This window comes from Brienomyrus brachyistius, chromosome 1, assembly GCF_023856365.1.
Source record: "Brienomyrus brachyistius isolate T26 chromosome 1, BBRACH_0.4, whole genome shotgun sequence".
NCBI lineage: Eukaryota > Metazoa > Chordata > Actinopteri > Osteoglossiformes > Mormyridae > Brienomyrus > Brienomyrus brachyistius.
In genome coordinates, this window is record NC_064533.1 from 9,284,093 (window position 1) to 9,302,591 (window position 18,499).

Sequence of the window (18,499 nt, forward strand, 5' to 3'; positions counted from 1 at the left end):
ATTTTTCATGAGATGGACTTAAAGATCTACAATTCATTCCAGATACACAATATTACAATTTCTCTCAAACATTTCTCACAAATCAGTCTAAATGTGTGATAGTGAGCACTTCTGCTTTGCTGAGATAATCCATCCCACCTCACAGGTGTGCCACATCAAGATGCTGATCTGACATCATGGGTAGTGCACAGGTGTACCTTATACTGCCCACAATAAAAAACAAAAGTGTTGCGTTTATATTTTTGTTCAGTGTATATATATATATATATATATATATATATATATATATATATATATATAGCTGCAAGCAGGAAATAGGGAGTACAAGCAGCATATATTTATGTAGCAAATATTCTCTTGTCAAAAGGCCTGAAGATATATAGACACATTTGTAGTCAAGCTCCGATTGTGCTATTTATACTAAATTTAGAGCAATGTCACAGTTTCAGCTTCATCAGTGAAATTGTCGTGAATTTTTCATTTATATTGAGTTCATACTGAATGTATTGTGAAATGCCAGGGCTTAGTTAGGGCTTGGGGGCAGCATGTGGCTCTGTGGGCTAAGCCTGTGTGCCTGTAATCAGGAGGTCGCAGGTTCAAACTCAGCTTGAGCCTGTAGCTCCTTGAGCGAGGCCCTTAACTCCCTGGGCGCTGCTACGGGTGGCAACCCTTCGCAGACAACTTACTCTATGAAAAAGAGCAACTTGTGGGAGGCATAAAGACAATTTCCCTACAGGGATCAATAAAGTATCAATTATTATTTCAGTGCCAAATTCTGCAAAATTTTTAAGTGCTGTGCAAAGATGCCCCCCCCAAAAAAAAAATCCACTTTTCAAAACATTACAGCGCCACCAATAGCCCATGGCTGGAAAAAACAGACGGGAAGATGACAAGCTGACCAATCTGCTAGCTGTACAGAGCTATCACAGATCAATGTCAGAAAAAATAGCTATACAAATAAAATTGAAGTGAAATAAATTGAATTGTCTTTTTTGTGGTCAGCAGTTTGGGGCTGTTTCTGAAAGTTTTGCCCAGTGGGATGCCAATGGCTGGATCATCTTTTCACCTAAAACCAGTTTTGTCTGTAGGCCACATGGTTCATCGGCCGTGGTCCAAAAGTTGCATACATTTAGTGCTTTCTGCGATATAGTGACACCTTCTGGCCACTTTGTTTGCATCTGAGATCAGCGGGGCGACTTACACCAGACCTTTCCAGCTCTGTGACTTATGGGTTTTTGCGTTGAGCATCCCTTTATTAGAGCGGCCGGGTAAGAGTGCGGCTGTCACACTGGAGGGGTGGGTTTGTCACGGTCTCAGCCAATCGCCGGCTTTAGGGGGCGAGGCTTCGCGCAGTACCGAGCGGAATCAGCCAATCAGAGACCCTGGGAGGCAGGACTTCGCGCCGCACCGTGCGCCGGCGTTCTGCTCGCTCCCGGTGCAGTCCGCTGCGGAACTGCTGTGGATGCTCCAGATGGACAGGACGCGGAGTAGCGGGGGGGATTAACCACGGCGTTTTTGTGTCCCCGGTGATTATCGTGGAAAAATGTCCAGTATTTTGCACGCAACGTCCAAAGCAAAATGGAACCGGTCGGCGGCTGCGAAGCGGGCTGTCCTCTTGGTGGCCGCTGCGTACGGAGCGAAAGCTCTGTACCCCATCATCTGCAGACGGATCCGCGGGAGGAAAGACCCCCGGAGCCCCGCCGCCGCACCGGTAGAGGGAAACGGCTCGCTGCTACCGCCCTCTGCCACCCCTTGCGCCCGGTCCCCCGCCGTGAACGCAGAATTCTTCCGGCAGATCGCCGAACTAGTGCGGATCCTCTTCCCCCGGCTGCTCGCCAAGGAGGTCGGGCTGCTCTGTCTGCATTCGGTGGCCCTGGTCTCTCGGACCTTCCTCTCCATCTACGTGGCCGGCCTGGACGGTCAGATCGTGAAAACCATCGTGGAGAAGCGGCCACGCAGCTTCGCGCTGAAACTGATGCGCTGGCTGCTGGTCGCCATCCCGGCCACCTTCGTGAACAGCGCCATCCGTTACCTGGAATGCAGGCTGGCGTTGGCTTTCCGGACCCGGCTGGTGGACCATGCCTACAGGACCTACTTCACGGACCAGACCTACTACCGGGTCAGTAACATGGACAGCCGGCTGGCGAACCCGGACCAGTCTCTCACCGAGGACATCATGGTATTCTCTCAATCGGTGGCGCATCTCTATTCGAATCTGACCAAGCCCATCCTGGACGTACTGCTCACCTCCTACACGCTGATCCAGACGGCCCGGTCCCGGGGCGCCAGCGCCAGCGGACCCACCCTGCTGGCCGGGCTGGTGGTGTTCGTTACTGCCAAGGTACTGCGGGCTTGCTCGCCGAGGTTCGGGCGGCTGGTGGCGGAGGAGGCGCACCGACGGGGACACCTGCGCTACGTGCATTCGCGCATCATCGCCAACGCCGAGGAGATCGCCTTCTACCGGGGCCACGCGGTGAGTCACGGCCGGTGCATTAACGACCGGCGCCCCGGAGCCTGGCTGCGTCCGCCTGCCGCATCTCCTCCCCCTATACAGCGCCATGTCTCTCCTCTCCACCCAGGTGGAGATGAAGCAGCTGCAGAAGTGTTACAAAGCCCTAGAGGAGCAGATGAAACTCATCCTGTCCAAGCGCCTGTGGTACATCATGGTGGAGCAGTTCCTCATGAAGTACGTATGGAGTGGCAGTGGATTGGTCATGGTGGCCGTGCCCATCATCACAGCCACCGGCTTCGCCGATAGCGGTGAGTCCCGGCAGCCCCCACACCGGTAAAACGACTGCGGTGGAAAACAGCGACTTCCATGTGTATAACGACGCGTCTATTATCCGCGACGCCGCATAACTCATAATATGCTTTGATTTACTGGGAGTGAGTGTGTCTGTGTGTCTTTAGCACGTTCGTGTGAGAGTGTGACTCGCGTGATGTACATCCGGCCTGACTGAAACTTCGCCCACCTTCTGAGAATTTAATGAAACTAAGATTTTATTTAAGTAAAGGTTTTTGAGTCATAAAGTGACCTTTCGCCTGTAATTGTATATCATGGATTATGTACAGAAAATTATATCAGGTTTCAAAGCCCACAGGTTTCTTAAATATGTGAGTGAATATTTACAGACAAAGCAAATATCCACTATTTAACATTTAAACGGAGGGTCAAAGTCTTACTGTGATGATGTACCTTACAGATGGGGGCCCAAAGTGGAGCTCTGTGCTCAGTGCATTGGGAGGGCTGAACAACAGGGCAGTGTTTACTTAATGGTTAGGGAAGTGCGCTTGTGATGAAATGGGTGCTGGTTCAAATCCCCAATCAGCAAGGTAGCCCTCCCAATGCACTGCTTCCCAGGCACCTAAATAATGGCTGTCCACTGTTATGTCACATATTTGTTAAATGTAGAGGGTATGATTTGTTGTGGTGTGTTAACAAGGACGGTTTTCCCACTTTTCAGGGACCAGCAGCTGCTGGTAGACATGCTAGCATCAAGGGTGATGCACGTTTAGTGGTGCTGCAGGGATGGGTAAAGTTTGGCTGATACCAGTAACCAATATACAACCTGCTAACCTGTGAGCTGCACAAATCTGTAGTGATGCTGATGTTGGTGACGTTACTTCATAAGATCTCATGGATGGGTGTGGCGCCCATATCATATAATGCAGGCAGTGAGATGTCAGTGAGGTAGCGCCGACTTGGGAGAGGTTCTAAGTGGCAAGTGAGCCAACAAAACCATTCATCCTCCAGTACAGAAAATGGCTGATCGTCGAATGGAATATCTACTAAAGTCTGAAAATCAACTGACGAATCTAACCGATGCCGATATCTTTATTTTTGGCGAACATCAGCCGATACGGATACGATAACCAATATATCGTGCGTCTCAAAGCGTTTGGCTGTGATTGGTCATCATTTCTGTGTTTAGATAGTATAAAGAGGCATCTATGGATCCTGTGCACAAGCAAAGGTTCACCTCGGGGACGTCTTCTGTTGCAGAGCTTGCCGACGGCCAGACCCAGGTGCTGGTGAGCGAGCGGACCGAGGCGTTCACAACGGCACGCAACCTGCTGGCGTCCGGCGCCGATGCTATCGAGAGGATCATGTCTTCCTACAAGGAGGTGCTTCCGTGTTTTTTGTACCCCGCTTCCCTCGTGATGTTATCCGGGGCGGGGGAGGGGGGTATGTGTGTGCGCAAATAACGAGGGCATCCCAGTACCCCCCCGGCAGAGAGGCGTATCGCTGAAAAACAGAATATGACACGTCACTTTATGAGGTCATCAAAAATTAGACTTTTACGAGGGACCGAGAGTGAATTTAACCCCACGAACTTTCCAGTGGTTTCATATGTTTGTTTGGTGATCCATCTTCCAGCCTCTTGCTGCCACCTTCCACAACATAACTCCATAGAGATCACCATTTCATTTGATGTCTAATTTTGTCGGTGTTAAATGCTCTTTGGTGCTTGCAGCTGGAAAGGCCGCAGTGTCCCCTGATGCTCTTTGAAGAGCAGTTCGCTCGATGCTCAGATTGCAATGTCATGTTGAACGAAATCAGTTTTGTGGTAAAAGCACCCCCACTCCCCCCACCTCACATCTCCCCCCCCCCCCCCAGAGGCACTGCGAATAGATCCAGTGTCTCCCTAAACAAGAGTTAGGGGCGAGCGTTTGGCATCTGCTTTGTCCTTAAATGCGATGTTAAAGTTCCTACACACTGCACGGTCTGTGTTCATGGCCGTGAGAAAGCACCGTATTTAGGGCTTATATTTAGGATGTGGGTCAGTGCTGTGAAATGTGCTGCCGGCTATTTTTGGGATTGCCTCCGAATGGGAGAAAGGGCCCAAGTTATACCCGTGTGCCCTTCATGTGATCTGCAGCTCTAAATTTTAGTGTGCTAAATGCTAACGTGCTAAACGGTAGCATGCTAAATGCTGAAGCAGAGGTTGGGGCTCCAGGGGAAAGCCAGTCACACGCTCTGCAAGGGGGTGTGTTCCTGTTTCGGCTCCGTGGGCTCTGCGGTCATGGCTGTGTGCGTCTGTCAGTGCATCTGTCGGTGCATCTGTTTGTTAGTGTGTGCCCATGTGTGTGTCTTTTTGGGTGTGTGTGTGTGTGTCAGTGTATGCCTGCATTTCTGTGTGTCTAGAGGTTTTACTCTTTTTAGGGAAGTTCCATTTCAAAAAGTAAATCCAACGGTACAGCAAAGTGAAAATGAATGTCCAGGACATTTCCATTAAAAAACTGCAAGAGCAGGTTTAAGGATTAGTAATTGCAGTGTGTGTGAGTGTGTACAAGAGTGAATATGTAGTCGTGTATATATTACATTGTGGGGACCAGATGTCCTCAAGCCTGTTATTCTGATTTGAGGATTTTTTTTTTTGATTGCTTCCAGGGGAAACTCGGTTTTATACGAATCTGTGACTGCAATCAAAAAACAAAAAATTCCAGAAGTCTTGTATTTTGTTTTGTTACTTATGATTAAGTTCAGGGCTGGGGGGGGGGTTAAGGTTGTCATTGTTGGGATTGAGGTTTTTCTCTAGAAATGAATGGATGGTCCCCACAAAGATGTAACAAAGATACAAACGCGGCACCCCTCTGCACACTGTGCTCTGAGGGATCAGCACTGAAAGCTGCACTCGGCCCGTTTGTCTGTCCAGCATCACAAATTGCTGCCACTATCAGAATGAGATCCAGGCCTGTCCTGAATAAGCCCCTGTCTGCTTAACATGCAGCAGAGGCGAGAGGCCCCCGGAGGCCAGCCCACGTCCTACATGCGCGGCCCAGGCCTGTACTCCCAGCGCATAACAAGTGACCAGAGAACGGATCTCATTGGTAGATTGCGATCGCCGTGGTGACAGGCGCGGGAGCAGACTCCTCTGTCCCAAAGAAGCATGCCTCTCTCGCTTCACCACATCTCCTTACTCACATGGACAAAAGGAAATAGTGACTGTAAAGATTTTCTGGGGCTAGTGGTTCTCATTTTTAAAAGGGCTTGAGGATGTGCATTTCTTGTGAGAGTTTTGGTGGGGGGGGGGTGCATATTCCCACATTTCCAGGTCCATTTTCCGGGAAGCCTTTGAGGCACATTAAAAGAGCCACATAAGCGGGCATCTAGGCACATGTAAACGCCAGTGGATTGGTTGCTGAAGTGTCACATGGCCATATGCCTTGCAGCACGGAGTCCCTTGTCTCCTGGCTGAAGTTTCCTAAATGGGAAAAACTCCCAGGCAGAAAAGGCATATAATTGGGATCCTTCTGTTTCGTCACGTGGAAAGGTTGGCTTCGCTTCCTCATGCCGGCTGGCACTTTTTGAAAAGGACGTTGATGAGGAGGATACCCTATGGCCCTCGTGTGGATGTTAATCCCTCAATCGGCCTCCTGTCTCTGACCGGCTGGCGGTTCTGCCAGTTTCACACCTTTGTATGTAAATACACACATTCACATTCACGCTGTGGTTCTGTGCATTTCCACGCCGTTCCAAATTTCCGATAACTGTTAATAGAGGTTACTGGCTGCCAGTGTACAGATCTGATGTATCTCATCTCATCATCACGCTATTCCATGAATGTTTTCCCGTGCTGAGAGTGTGTACACATTGCAGGTCATATGACCGTACTCAGAAACGAGCTGCTCTGTCACAGTGACCTCGGTTCCCCAAATGACCGAAAAGCTACTTGTCTCTGGATTGGCTGACCGCTCGTTCCTCCCCCCTGACAGGTGACAGAGCTAGCCGGCTACACGGCCCGCGTGCACAATATGTTTGCTGTGTTCGACGAGGTGCAGCAAGGCATGTACAAGCGGGCGGCGGTGTCCCAGGCGGGGGAGGGCGAGAAGAGCCCCGGGTCCATGCACATCGACGGCCCTTTGGAGATTACAGGTATGGGCAAGAAATGTGCAAGTGAGATTTAAGGACAGTGGACAGACAGCAGACAGAATTACCAGCACATAAACAAACAGCTGTCGGGGTTCGAACACAGCAGCAAATGCAGGCGAGGCGAAACGGCCCAACAGGTATAACGGCGTCAGACTATTCGTTGACTTGTCCACCTCCTGAGGGGATGCTGAATGTAAAGAGAGAGATAGCAAAATACACAGAGAGGATCCCAGAGGACGGCATGGTGGTGCAGTGGTTAGCACTGTCACCTCACACCTCTGGGACCTGGGTTTGAGTCTTCGCCTGGGTCACATGTGTGTGGAGTTTGCATGTTCTCCCCATGTCGTCGTGGGGTTTCCTCCGGGTACTCCGGTTTCCCCCCACAGTCCAAAAACATGTGGAGGCTAATTGGAGTTACTAAATTGTCCATAGGTGTGCATGTGTGTGTGCATGGTGTGTGAGTGTGCCCTGCGATGGGCTGCCCCCCATCCTGGGTTGTTCCCTGCCTCGTGCCCATTGCTTCCGGGATAGGCTCCGGACCCCCCGCGACCCAGTAGGATAAGCGGTTTGGAAAATGGATGGATGGATCCCGGAGAACCAGGCCGTGTCCCATTCTTTCCAACTGTCGACAATTCGGTGATTATATAGGCAGCTGAATAATGATGGTCTTGGCTTTTTATGAAGGGTGCTATCACTGTAGATACTGTAGTTATGTGGCCCATCCAAGAACCAGCTCATGGCAGTTTTACTTACACAAAAATGTTCTGGGGGCAGAAGGGAAAATGATTGGTTCTGAGATATAACCAATCAGATTGCAGAGGAGGCGGGACCAACCAATTGGTCAGACGTCTTGGTCCTGCTTCTTCTTGTTGCTTGGACTCACCTCCTCCACAATCTGATTGGTTATCTATCTGAACCAAAAATGTGCAATTCCTACACAGGAACTGGAAAAAAACAATTGGAACTTTTTTTTCCTTGCTTCTATAACAAAAAGTGTTGATGTTCCAACAGGGAGAGTCGTCGACGTGGAGAAAGGTATAACATGTGAAAGTGTCCCCATAATTACTCCCAACGGGGATGTCGTGGTGTCCAGCCTGAACTTCAAGGTATGGACTTGGAGTGGCAACAACATGAATCCAGGAACTTTATTTATACTCAGTGTCAACCTCCTGATGAACCAACATGTCTGTCTCTGTCTCCCTGTATCTGTCCCTCCATCTGCCTGTCTCTGTCTCGGTCTGTGTCTCTCTCCATATCCCTATTTCCCTGTTTCTCTGTGTCTCTATCTCTTTGTTTCTGTTTGTCTGTCTGTGTCTTTACCTGTCTGTCTCTGTCTGTCCATCTGCCTGTCTCTCTGTCTGTCTGCGAATGTCTCTGGGTCTCCCCATATGCCTGTTTCACTGTCTGTCTCTGTCTGTCCATCTGCCTGTCTCTCTGTCTGTCTGCGTATGTCTCTGGGTCTCCCCATATGCCTGTTTCACTGTCTGTCTGTGTCTCTATGTGTCTCTGTCTATGTTTCCATCTGCCTGTCTGTGCCTTCGTCTATGTCTCTGTCTGTCTCTCACTATGTCTTTGCATCTCTGTCTGTCGGTCTCTGTCCTTCTGCCTGTCTGTCTGTCTGTATTTCTCTCTTTCACTGTCTCTGTTGTTTGCCTGCCTGTCTGTCTGTATCTCTGTCTGTCCGTGGCTCCCCCTGCAGGTAGAGGAGGGGATGCACCTGCTGATTACAGGCCCTAACGGCTGTGGAAAGAGCTCTCTCTTCCGCATCCTCAGTGGGCTGTGGCCAGTGTACAATGGCCTCCTGTACAAGCCATCCCCCGAGCACATGTTCTACATCCCTCAGAGGTAGGAGGCCACCATCCCACCCCAACCGCCATAACACCCTTGGTCCCCCTGTACCAGAGCCTCCTCCGGTTCTTCCTCTCCGTACCCAGGGAGACGAGGTCCACCCTGCATTCCCATTTGCACCCAGCTAGGATCAGGCTATGCTAGCTACTCCTGGAGCAAAACAGCCTCTGGAGTAACTGGAGCCAGTAACGGCATCCTGGCAGGCGAAGCCAGAGGAAACCGGAGCCCAGGGTAGTGAAATAACGGCCTGCAGAGGCCTGGGCAGCAAGGGCTCGAGCTGAGTAGTAAATATTTAATATACAAATACATGTGGGTCAGCCGAAAGCAGATCGCTGAGGTGGCTGCCTGTTCCCAGCGAATAGGATCCTGAGCCATGTCGAGCCGGTGCATTTCTGACCAATAGGAGGTCGAGGATGTGGCCTTGGTCCATGAGCTCAATTGATAGAAGGGTCGTCAGCAGATTCACACGGCTTGGTTATTCCTGTTAGATATCAGGCAGCTCTGCAGCCGGATCCTATGAAATACATGCAGTGCCAGTGGGAGGCTTTAACAGCATCAGTGCCACATACAGAAGGGAAAGGAACCGAATGGAATTGGACTGAGAAAATTTTTTTGCATGGCAAAGCACCTAAATAATAGATCTAAATAATAGACTGATCCTAATAGCCACCAACAAACTTTGGGCACTTGAGATGTTTCAATTTCCAATTTCCCATGGAAGTTCTCTCCAACACTGCTAGAGAAGCTCCTAGATCATCTTCTCCATTCTTTTGAGAGTCCTGGCAGAGTATTTGCACTGGGTCCATTGAGAGATTTTATTTGTTCACTCGTCCTTGCTATCCAGACCATATATGTCCCTCGGAACCCTGCGAGACCAGGTCATCTACCCCGACACGGTGGAGGACATGCACACCAAAGGCTACAGCGACTCAGACCTGGAGCTCATCCTGGACATAGTCAACCTCAACCACATTGTCACCCGTGAAGGAGGTACATTCGAACCAGTGGGGCTTCATAGCCCTGCATCTGTAATGCTGAGAAAATGTTGAAAAAGAAACACTGATAAAATGTCGGACGTTGTTCAGGCAATGAGGAGATACAGCTGTTTATTGCCATATTCACCCAGTTTACTGACCTACATACATTGCTGGGCATTTCAGGCCCAGAAACTACAAATGTTTCTACCAACCAGTTGAGTCACAGTCACAGAGTACTCAGCTGGTTGGTAGAAACAAAATCTTGTTGGACACAAATCAGCCTTGAAACCTCTGGACCTGGCCTCTGACTCAGACTGTATGTCCTGTAAATTGCGTTCAGAGTCCGTCACACTGCAGCATCACCGAGTATAACGTTACCGAGGCGATAATCCTGGATGACGTTCATCGGTGTCTAAACCTGGAGCATTTATATAGACGTAAAGGTCCTGAGGGGTGAGCTGAGGGGGTGTAGGTGCCGTGGGCAGCCTTGGTGTTGAGGGGCCCAGCGTGATGGTGCTGAGGCGTCTATAGATATGCACCTACGTAGGGTCTCCATTAAGGAAGCATCTTTTTTCTGGATGGGTGGCGGAGTTGGTGGTACATCTGATCTTCTGCGGCTTCCAGGTTGGGATGCAGAGATGGACTGGAAGGACGTTCTCTCCGGGGGAGAGAAGCAAAGGATGGGGATGGCCCGCATGTTCTACCACAAGTAAGAGGAGCGTCCGGCGACGTTCTGACCATGTCTCTCACGCCGTCAGAAGATAACAGATGTTTTGTGCAGAAGGTGGGCGCTGACCATATCGAATCCCACAGGCCAAAGTACGCCCTGCTGGATGAATGCACGAGTGCTATCAGCATCGACGTGGAGGGGAAGATTTTCCAGGCTGCAAAGGATGCTGGGATCTCACTGCTGTCGATTACCCACAGACCTTCTCTCTGGTGAGCAAACTGCCGCAGTTTCGGAATCCTTCCTTAGGCATGCGCTCCAGTTTCAGCTGGACCTGGGCACCTTTATCAGTGGGAGACTCACAGGCATCTCAGCCGCGTTGGGTGCCAGACTGACCTAACACCAAAAACAGGGGTGACGTGTGGTTTAGTGCGTTAGGATGCTGGGCCTGTGATCAGAAGCCTGGTTTGAATTCTAGGGTCTACAGAATGATTTAATCGTTTGGCCCTTGAGCAAGCTCACTAACCCCAGAGACAGCGATTGTGCGTACCTCCACTGTCGGAGAGAGGTTGGGGGAAATTCACATGTCACATCTCTCTTCCTCGCGCCCAGGAGGTACCACACGCACCTGCTGCAGTTCGACGGCGAGGGGGGCTGGCGTTTCGAGCAGCTGGACACGGCCACCCGGCTGTCGCTGACCGAGGAGAAGCAGCGGCTGGAATCACAGCTGGCCGGAATTCCCAAAATGCAGCACAGACTGAACGAGCTCTGCAAGATCCTGGGAGAGGATTCGGTCCTGAAGACGGCTCCGTCCGCCGAGTGACGGGCGGAGGAGTGCGGCGCGGCGGCCCAGCATGCTCCATCCTAACGCTTTTAGGGAAGTGGAATCAGGGATTTCAGGGAAAACACTCTTAGGATTTTAAATTGTGAATGTGATCGTTGGACATGCTGAGAGTGACTGGCCTGTTTGTCCCTCTCACCCATCTAACCTGTCCTCTTGATGACTGATACTTGGACCGGAGGTTGCGGTATGAGCCTCGTTCACGCGTTCCTTTCATTTATGTTCCCTTTATACTGCTTGGTAATAATGTCTCAGACGCTGACTCCATCGTCTGGGCTCTATGATCCTGAAACACCGTGTCGTCTCTGAGCAGTGACCCGCTTGGAGTGTCAGCGTGTCAACAGACCCATTACAAGTGAGGATAGAAGGAGCACGAAACAGACGCGCGTGGTCAGGAGCATTCTCCAGTGACACGGTGAGGGCCAGAAGGTCACTTCACCTGAAGAGCTGCTCTCCCTTTAGACTAGCTAGCCTGCGCCCTGAAAGCTCCAATCTGATAGGTCCCTTTTATAATGTGTCTAATATACAGTCCCATCTGATAGGTCACTTTCATGACATATCTACCATACAGTCTCATTTGATAGGTCACTTTCATAATACAGTCCTGTCTGATAGGTCACAATGATGATCTATCCACCTTACAGTCTCGTTTGACATGTCCAGGACACATCCACTGTGAATTCAAATAATGTGACCAGTTGATTAGGTACACCTGCTCCTTAATGCGAACAGCTTGCTCCTTCCAAACAGCCGATCATGTGGCCGCAGCTGAATACACACAGCACACAGACAGGGTTTGTCTGGCTAAGCATTACGACAGCTAGGATGCCGGACCTAGGCGATCGTGCTCATGGCGTGACTGTTGATGTACAATCGAAACAGCAACCTTCCTGGGATTTTTACGCACCACAGTGTCCAGAGTTTACAGAGGATGGTGCAATAAAGAAAAAAACTCCCAATCAGGGACATGAACAGCGTGTTAATCAGAGAGGTCAGAGGGGAACAGCCAGACTCGTTAAAAGCCTACAGGAAAACCACAAGGGAAAAAATAAACAACTGAGTAGGACAGTGACGAACGGAAAAGCATCCATGACCACACGATCCGCCAAGACTTGAAGTGGTTCTGGAGAAAAGGGACGTTGTACCAGGTACCAGCTAGATGTCCCTAATGAAGCGGCACGGTATGGGTCACATGGTACAACGCCACACCCCCAAGCCCCTTAATTAGCGAACGTCAGCAGGTGCTAATCTCTGTTTCAGCTGCTCCACCTGATGTCATGTTTACAGGCCTGTGTTCTTGAGAATGAGGAAAGCGGACCCTTTTCTGTGATGCAGTCAGCGGGCAACTTCGCCCATTTAATGTTCATCCCTCATGCCCTCCTACAAATTCAGATTTGTCCCACAGTAGGTCATAGTCTCGATGTCGCACAACACGGAACTCACTGTTGATTTTTAGCATGTTAGCTATCTTTGTGGTTCACTGTTGCAAGTCTTGTACAGTTCCTCTTTTGAATTAGAAACTAGCTTTTAAGATACTGCCAAACCATATTCTTCCTGTTTCGAATATGCAGTTTTGTGTATTTTAATCGTGATAGCTGTCTATCATGTAAGATCCAGAATAAACCCGTTTTTTTTTTTTTTTGGAATGTTTAAGCATTTACATCATCTCAGACTGTGAGACTGAAAATGTGATCATTTCATGTTACTGTTGAATGAGAATTTTTATTACTGGAAAAAAAAGTTGTTCACGTAACAAAAGAATTTTAGAATAGTTTGCTTGAATGAAGCAATGTGAATGTTTAGAAAGACCAGCTACCCTCCTGTCCCGCACTGTAGGGTGTTCAGTGAGGTCATTTGGCCTCCTGTCCCTCACTGTAGGATGTTCAGTGAGGTCACTGGGCCTCCTGTCCCACACCGTAGGATGTTCAGTGAGATCATTTGACCTCCTGTCCCACACCGTAGGGTGTTCAGTGAGGTCACTGGGCCTCCTGTCCCGCACTGTAGGGTGCTCAGTGAGGTCACTGGGCCTCCTGTCCCGCACCGTAATATGTTCAGTGAGATCACTGGGCCTCCTGTCCCACACCGTAGGATGTTCAGTGAGGTCACTGGGCCTCCTGTCCCGCACCGTAGAATGTTCAGTGAGGTCACTGGGCCTCCTGTCCCGCACCATAAGATGTTCAGTGAGGTCATTTGGCCTCCTATCCTGCACTGTAGGATGTTCAGTGAGGTCACTGGGCCTCCTGTCCCACACTGTAGGGTGTTCAGTGAGGTCATTTGGCCTCCTGTCTCGCACCGTAAGATGTTCAGTGAGATCATTTGGCCTCCTGTCCCGCACCGTAGGATGGTCAGTGAGGTCATTTGGCCTCCTATCCTGCACCGTAGGGTGTTCAGTGAGGTCACTGGGCCTCCTGTCCCGCACCGTAGGATGGTCAGTGAGGTCATTTGGCCTTCTGTCCCTCACCGTAGGATGTTCAGTGAGATTATTTGGCCTCCTATTCCACACCGTAGGGTGTTCAGTGAGGTCACTGGGCCTCCTGTCCCGCACCGTAGGGTGTTCAGTGACGTCATTTGGCCTCCTGTCCCGCACCGTAGGATGTTCAATGAGGTCATTTGGCCTCCTGTCCCGCACCGTAGGATGTTCAGTGAGGTCACTGGGCCTCCTGTCCCGCACCATAGGGTGTTCAGTGAGGTCACTGGGCCTCCTGTCCCGCACAGTAAGATGTTCAGTGACGTCATTTGGCCTCCTGTCCCGCACCGTAGGATGTTCAGTGAGGTCACTGGGCCTCCTGTCCTGCACCGTAGGATGGTCAGTGAGGTCATTTGGCCTCCTGTCCCTCACCGTAGGATGTTCAGTGAGATCATTAGGCCTCCTGTCCCACACCGTAGGGTGTTCAGTGAGGTCACTGGGCCTCCTGTCCCGCACTGTAGGGTGTTCAGTGAGGTCATTTGGCCTCCTGTCCCGCACCGTAGGGTGTTCAGTGAGATCATTTGGCCTCCTGTCCCACACCGTAGGGTGTTCAGTGAGGTCACTGGGCCTCCTGTCCCGCACCGTAGGATGTTCAGTGAGATCATTTGACCTCCTGTCCCACACCGTAGGGTGTTCAGTGAGGTCACTGGGCCTCCTGTCCCGCACTGTAGGGTGCTCAGTGAGGTCACTGGGCCTCCTGTCCCGCACCGTAATATGTTCAGTGAGATCACTGGGCCTCCTGTCCCACACCGTAGGATGTTCAGTGAGGTCACTGGGCCTCCTGTCCCGCACCGTAGAATGTTCAGTGAGGTCACTGGGCCTCCTGTCCCGCACCATAAGATGTTCAGTGAGGTCATTTGGCCTCCTATCCTGCACTGTAGGATGTTCAGTGAGGTCATTTGGCCTCCTGTCCCGCACCGTAGGATGTTCAGTGAGGTCACTGGGCCTCCTGTCCTGCACCGTTGGGTGTTCAGTGAGGTCACTGGGCCTCCTGTCCCGCACAGTAAGATGTTCAATGAGGTCATTTGGCCTCCTGTCCCTCACCGTAGGATGTTCAGTGAGGTCACTGGGCCTCCTGTCCCGCACCATAGGGTGTTCAGTGAGGTCACTGGGCCTCCTGTCCCGCACAGTAAGATGTGCAGTGAGGTCATTTGGCCTCCTGTCCCGCACCGTAGGATGTTCAGTGAGGTCATCTACAATCCTGGACCAACGTTTACTAGCTAAAAGGTGCTGAATTGTTGTGACAGTAGAGAAACACTGGAAACAGCTCCCTGACTTCTGTTACCCACTAGTTTTGCCCAGTATGGGGCCCCCAGCTGTCGTGGGGCCCCCATCTTCCCCCCCCCCCCGCTTCATTCAGCAGATTGCTGTCAGGGTGACGCCAAGCGGGAGATTGGCTCTTTCGCACGCTGACTGACAGAGTCATGCTTATAGTCTGTACTGTATATGAAAGAGTCTCACTGCTTCTCACTATAGGAAAAGTAGCCGCTGTCAGCCGCCATGAACAATCTCAGACACAGCTGTCACTCTTCACAGGCATCTCTTCACGTTTTACCTTGATACAGTCACATCAAAAAGGACATAAAAAACATTTATTAAGGTTTAGCCTGAATGTGAAACTGCATCGGGGACTGATATATGTGTAAATATTGCTTTGCCATGATTTTTGAATAAATGCAAGAGACAATATGGTTATTTCTGAAAATCTGCAGCAGGAATTCTGTCTTGGGGGGTGCTTTGGGTTGGGGGGGGGCATGTAAAGATTGGTAATGCTGATAAATGTCATTAAACTCTTGGTGGATGTTAAAGAAACCTTGTCTTTTAAAATCAAATAAAAGAATTCTGACGGTTTCCTCTGTAGCCAGGAAAAAAAATGTCCCGCCCAAGAAAATCTTGCAGGTATTACGTTTTTCATATATGTATCTCCTGTTTGACACATGAGACAAACTTTTAACTAACGCAGCAATGTTAACAAAACTAGTTGTAACACACAGCACACACAACGCACACAGATGTCAATGAATTGTTTGCGTATAGAAGTAGATATGACAATTCCGTTTTAAGTCCGATCAGAGATTAGGGCTATGTAGTAGAAAATGGGCTATTGGTAAATAACAGCAGTTCTGCTGAAAATGTAGACATTTGCAGTTATAAGGCAGATTATTCATGAAGCTGAAAGTCCTTCATTCCCTCTTTCAAGTCCAGGATAAGTGGCTGGGAGATGGAAGGGTGGCTGAATCCAACAAAAACCCCCTAATGGGCATGAATGGGATTTGCATTTTAATATCTAATTTAATGTAAATTAGCTGTGGTGCCCAGTCATGTTTGTTCTGTTCTAAGATGCATTTCTTTGCAAAAGCCCTTGTCTGCAGTTTGCAGCAGGAGCCACTGCGCTCATGCGAGGCCACACTGGAAGCTAATTGGCTCAGGAATACTTTGCTGTAAATGCCAAATGAGCTCGTCACTATGCCAACATTATCCCTGCAATCATGCATGGTGGACACAGTTTACTGTCCGGGGGGGTCTACTCAACAGGAACTGGAAGCATGGCTGAAGTCGAGTGATAGAGAAAAATAATCAGTCTGCTAAAGCTTGGGGGGGGGAAATCATTTTGCAGAAAAACGTAATAGCAAAATGTGGGTTGGAAATAAATGACAGCTTCCCGGTCAAAGTCCAGACCTGAATCCTTGTAAAAATGTAGAGCAGTTCTTTCCGATAGCTTGAGCAGATCTCCAAATATTTCACCAAATTAGATTCATACTGTAACGGCTGCCAAAAGCACTGCCATTGATGCAGATTTCTGGAATACATTTATGCAAGCCGTTTATTTCATTTGTGTTTTTCAGCCTTGCAAATGGCCAGTACTTACTGTAATGTGGAAATGGAACCGCAGAAAAGGTCAGAATATTCTGGAAAGGCACGGCATTTATTTACTAACGGGAGGTACACTTTAAAGCATGAATCTTAGGTTTTGCGCTGCTATCGCTGCTATTTAGTGGTGATATTCTGTGCGATATGCGAGTGTGTAAAGGCCAGTCTGCTCTTGGCATTGCAGCTGTATGTGACTTGAAGTCAGCATTCCCCTGCTGTTAACACGTTCAGTGGCTGAACCCGCACAGTTAGCACCTGTGTGCAGACATCATCTGTGGGTATAAACAGCCAGCTTGTCATACAGACCAGCTGTGGTCGCGGAATCCCAGGCGTTATGTTACGTAGCTCGCAGATGTAGCACCATACAGGCAGAGCGTACTGGGTCGGTGAGAAGAACGTCGAAAGTAATGCGCTTTGCCTGCTTACTTGTTCACTGTTGCTCTTGGTTATATGTGGCGTCAGTCTTGCCGGTGGGAGGCCTGCCTTCACACTGACCCTCCCCAGTTATCTATGTTTGGTGCAGTGTCGAGGCTTGTTGTAAAGTGACAGGAGTTCTGAACCAGAGGGAATAAAGTCAGATCAGGGTCTGACGGAGATAGAAACACAGATCTTGCCCAAGCAGGCCTTGTGCCGGTTCTGTTTGGGTCACAAAGCTACGGACGTCCCACAGTGGACCAATGTTAAGGCTACTTTGGAATGCAAGATCCCGGTGACTAAACGTGGGGCAGGGCCAGCTGACGTGCCGCTTCAAAAGGATGAGAAATTGGACAGATGGTATCTTAGAAACTATTACTTTAAACAAAAGTAAATCACAGGCATTACAGTGGATTCATGCACTATGCTAGGTTATAGCCAATGGAACCGGGAAAATAAGGAGCCCCACCTGGTAAAATGAGAGGCCCAGCATCGGGAAAAACGGAAATGATTATCAACATTACATCATTTCAAATTCTGTCTTCTTCCTCTTTCGACACGTAAAATATGTATATTTCAGGCAGACCGCTCTACACGTGCCTACTACCAAGTGAGCCATCCAGATTACAAAAAGCACTTCGTTTCATTCCAACTTACTGCCATCTAGTGGTGAAATCTCTGTCTATGGCTGATGGCAATCGTGGATATTCTGATTGCATCACTAAAGTACTGTAAAGGATTTTCAGGTGCGTTATTTTATTTAACGTTCAGAAACCTGTTACACCTCGTGTTTCAAATATGATGCTTTTCCTTTAGTCTATCCGCTTCTTCAACAATAAAATTTGTCCAGTTTTTAATAATCGTATTTTCTCTAAGACCATATGATACTCATATGTAAATTAATCTGAGCTCTACGTAATAACTAGAAATTTTCAATCCCATCCACCGTAAACAGCAACCTAGCCAGGATGCGTACTGCACTACTCATCGTGATCACAAGGGGGCGCTCACCCATGATGTGCCCTAAATAATAGCTTGATATACAGGGAAAATGCAGATGTCGCTTATCCGTATAACGTGTCAATGACTGTCGGCTTGATTATCACATATGCATGAGATTTATGTAAATATTCATCTGCCTCCCCCCTCGCCTTCTTTAAAATAGAAATATATTCACAAAACACGACTGTAGCCACCCATGCCATGAATTACTCAAAATTTCAGTAGCTTCTTCTCTGGTTTGTGTTGGTAGATGTGCAGAACTGAGGGATTTTTAGCTCCCCAAATCAGCATCACACCGCGCATACCACGATGTGGCGATGTGCTGAAACAGGTAGGCCATCAACAAAAGGAACAAACGGCATTACGTCACTCATCAAAATATTATTTGCACGGGCAGGTTAGGTGTAACTTAATGAAGATGCTTTCCGCATATTTGCTTTTATTTTGGAATCGGTAAGGGTTTGTGCGGCAGCTGACACCCCCCCTCCGGTCGCAGTGCCGTTACAGCGTTGCGAAGGCGTTCCCAGGCGCGCGGCGG

General features: G+C 49.3%; 1 protein-coding gene across 31 annotated transcripts; it reads left to right on the forward strand.

Moving 5' to 3' along the window:
* Positions 1-1,446: 1,446 nt before the first annotated feature.
* Positions 1,447-15,486, forward strand: LOC125731364 (ATP-binding cassette sub-family D member 2). Of its 31 annotated transcripts, none has more exons than XM_049006177.1 (15): positions 1,447-2,473; positions 2,580-2,760; positions 4,004-4,125; positions 6,718-6,877; positions 7,886-7,980; positions 8,574-8,719; positions 9,567-9,712; positions 10,324-10,408; positions 10,513-10,638; positions 10,979-13,308; positions 13,729-13,770; positions 13,813-13,854; positions 13,897-14,484; positions 14,611-14,820; positions 14,863-15,486. In XM_049006177.1, exons 1-10 carry the CDS (start codon positions 1,544-1,546, stop codon positions 11,187-11,189), a joined length of 2,202 nt encoding a protein of 733 aa, XP_048862134.1. In that variant the 5' UTR covers positions 1,447-1,543; the 3' UTR covers positions 11,190-13,308; positions 13,729-13,770; positions 13,813-13,854; positions 13,897-14,484; positions 14,611-14,820; positions 14,863-15,486. The 31 variants fall into 31 exon arrangements, with proteins under 31 accessions (XP_048862134.1, XP_048868670.1, XP_048863197.1 ...); XM_049012713.1 differs by having other exon boundaries at positions 14,107-14,148; positions 14,569-14,820; XM_049007240.1 differs by lacking the exon at positions 13,729-13,770 and adding an exon at positions 14,569-14,610 and having other exon boundaries at positions 10,979-13,392; positions 13,813-14,316; positions 14,737-14,820.
* Positions 15,487-18,499: the final 3,013 nt, after the last annotated feature.

Coding starts and splice junctions, on each gene's coding strand:
- LOC125731364 (XM_049006269.1), top strand. CDS start 1,544: ATGTCCAGTATTTTGCACGCAACGTCCAAAGCAAAATGGAACCGGTCG. Junction 2,474..2,579: donor CCTTCTACCGGGGCCACGCG/GTGAGTCACGGC, acceptor CTCTCCACCCAG/GTGGAGATGAAGCAGCTGCA. Junction 7,981..8,573: donor TGTCCAGCCTGAACTTCAAG/GTATGGACTTGG, acceptor CTCCCCCTGCAG/GTAGAGGAGGGGATGCACCT.